Raw genomic sequence first — 1418 nt, forward strand, 5'->3', positions numbered from 1 at the left:
TTTATAAAGAATATCTCTTTGGATTTGAGACTTTAGTCTTTGCAACTTTACAGATCTTCTTTATGCACCACAGCTTGTAACACTCCAAAGAGAAAGGAAAACTTGGAATCGCATCATATGACCCTTTTAATAACAACAGTAACGTTCACTTTAGACTTGGTCAACAAATCCTTGGTAAACACAAAATAAGTGTAATGATGTTGGCACACATGAAAAATTTCACCTTTCATTGAACCGCACTGAATGGACCCTAAAAGACTCACTCACAGATTATTTCATGCTGATTTTCATTCACATGTTCGAGGGGGTGAGTTGTTTACTCTGTAATTAATTCACATCCACTTGGCCATTTAGGCTGATTTTCAGACTGGTTAAGAATCTAATAGTAATTTTTCATAGTTGTTTGATGAAATATATATGTAAATGCATTGCACAAGTAAATGAAACTGATTTGCCTAAAACAGCAGAGTGATGTTCATATTACTTTGCAGGATCTCAGACCGTGGCAGTGGCATTCCTCACAGCATTTTGGATCAGGTGATGGATTACCACTTCAGCACAGCTGAACAGAGCGCCCAGGATCCCCGCATGAGCAACCTTTTCAACAACATTACCAACAGCGGCCCCCAGTCTGGACCCATGCATGGGTAAGAGGAGCTAGACCTATGTGAAAAAGAGCACAAGCTCAAATTAAAAGCTGCTTCAAAGGTTTGGTGCTAAGGTTGGGTTTTTATGTAAATTATTGATGGACTGTTTGGGATCATGTCTCTTTTTTTCAGTTGTAACATGCTTTTCACCTCTTCAAGAGTAAATATTTATGTCTTGTCCACATGCAGCAGCTGACTTCTGTGCATTCTTGCAAGATCAGTATAGTAGCTAAAGTGGTCTGCACTACATGATCCAGATTTAACCAGTTCGGTCTGGATCTGTAAGCGTAAAGTGTTATGCCGGCACTCCTCACTACGAGCAGTCTCAAATCACAATTACAGAAGACCAGATGGCAACTGGCATCCTTTTCTAATTAAAGGGGTCATATGATGTTGCTAAAAAGAGCATTATTTTGTGTATTTGGTGTAATGAAATGTTTATGCGGTTTAAAGTAAAAAAAAACCACATTATCTTCCACATACTGTACATTATTGTTTCTCCTCTATGCCCCGCCTTTCTGAAACGCGTCGAAAACTTGAAACTTCGTTTACAAAGCTCATCGTTCTGAAAAGCGAGGTGTGCTCTGATTGGCCAGCTATCCAGTGCGTTGTGATTGGCCGAATACCTCAAGCGTGTGATGGAAATGTTACGCCCCCTTACCATATTGTGATGCCCTGTCCCGGCCGGAGCGACGATTCAAAAACATTAAAACCTATTATAAACGAGGCATTTGTTGCATCCAGTGGGGACATAATTACAGATTATAATGA

The 1418-nt window shown here is 39.8% G+C and overlaps 1 protein-coding gene across 2 annotated transcripts in view; it reads left to right on the forward strand.

Moving 5' to 3' along the window:
- The window catches only part of bckdk (branched chain ketoacid dehydrogenase kinase), a 20101-nt gene that overhangs the window by 16228 nt on the left and 2455 nt on the right, over nucleotides 1–1418 (forward strand). For both annotated transcript variants that reach the window (XM_016482275.1, XM_016482282.1), the window contains one exon: nucleotides 492–647. In XM_016482275.1, coding sequence (XP_016337761.1) covers nucleotides 492–647 — 156 coding nt within the window. The remainder of the gene's footprint in view (nucleotides 1–491; nucleotides 648–1418) is intronic.

Source organism: Sinocyclocheilus anshuiensis, unplaced genomic scaffold (genome assembly GCF_001515605.1).
Source record: "Sinocyclocheilus anshuiensis isolate Anshui unplaced genomic scaffold, SAMN03320099.WGS_v1.1 scaffold705, whole genome shotgun sequence".
NCBI classification, from domain to species: Eukaryota; Metazoa; Chordata; class Actinopteri; order Cypriniformes; family Cyprinidae; genus Sinocyclocheilus; species Sinocyclocheilus anshuiensis.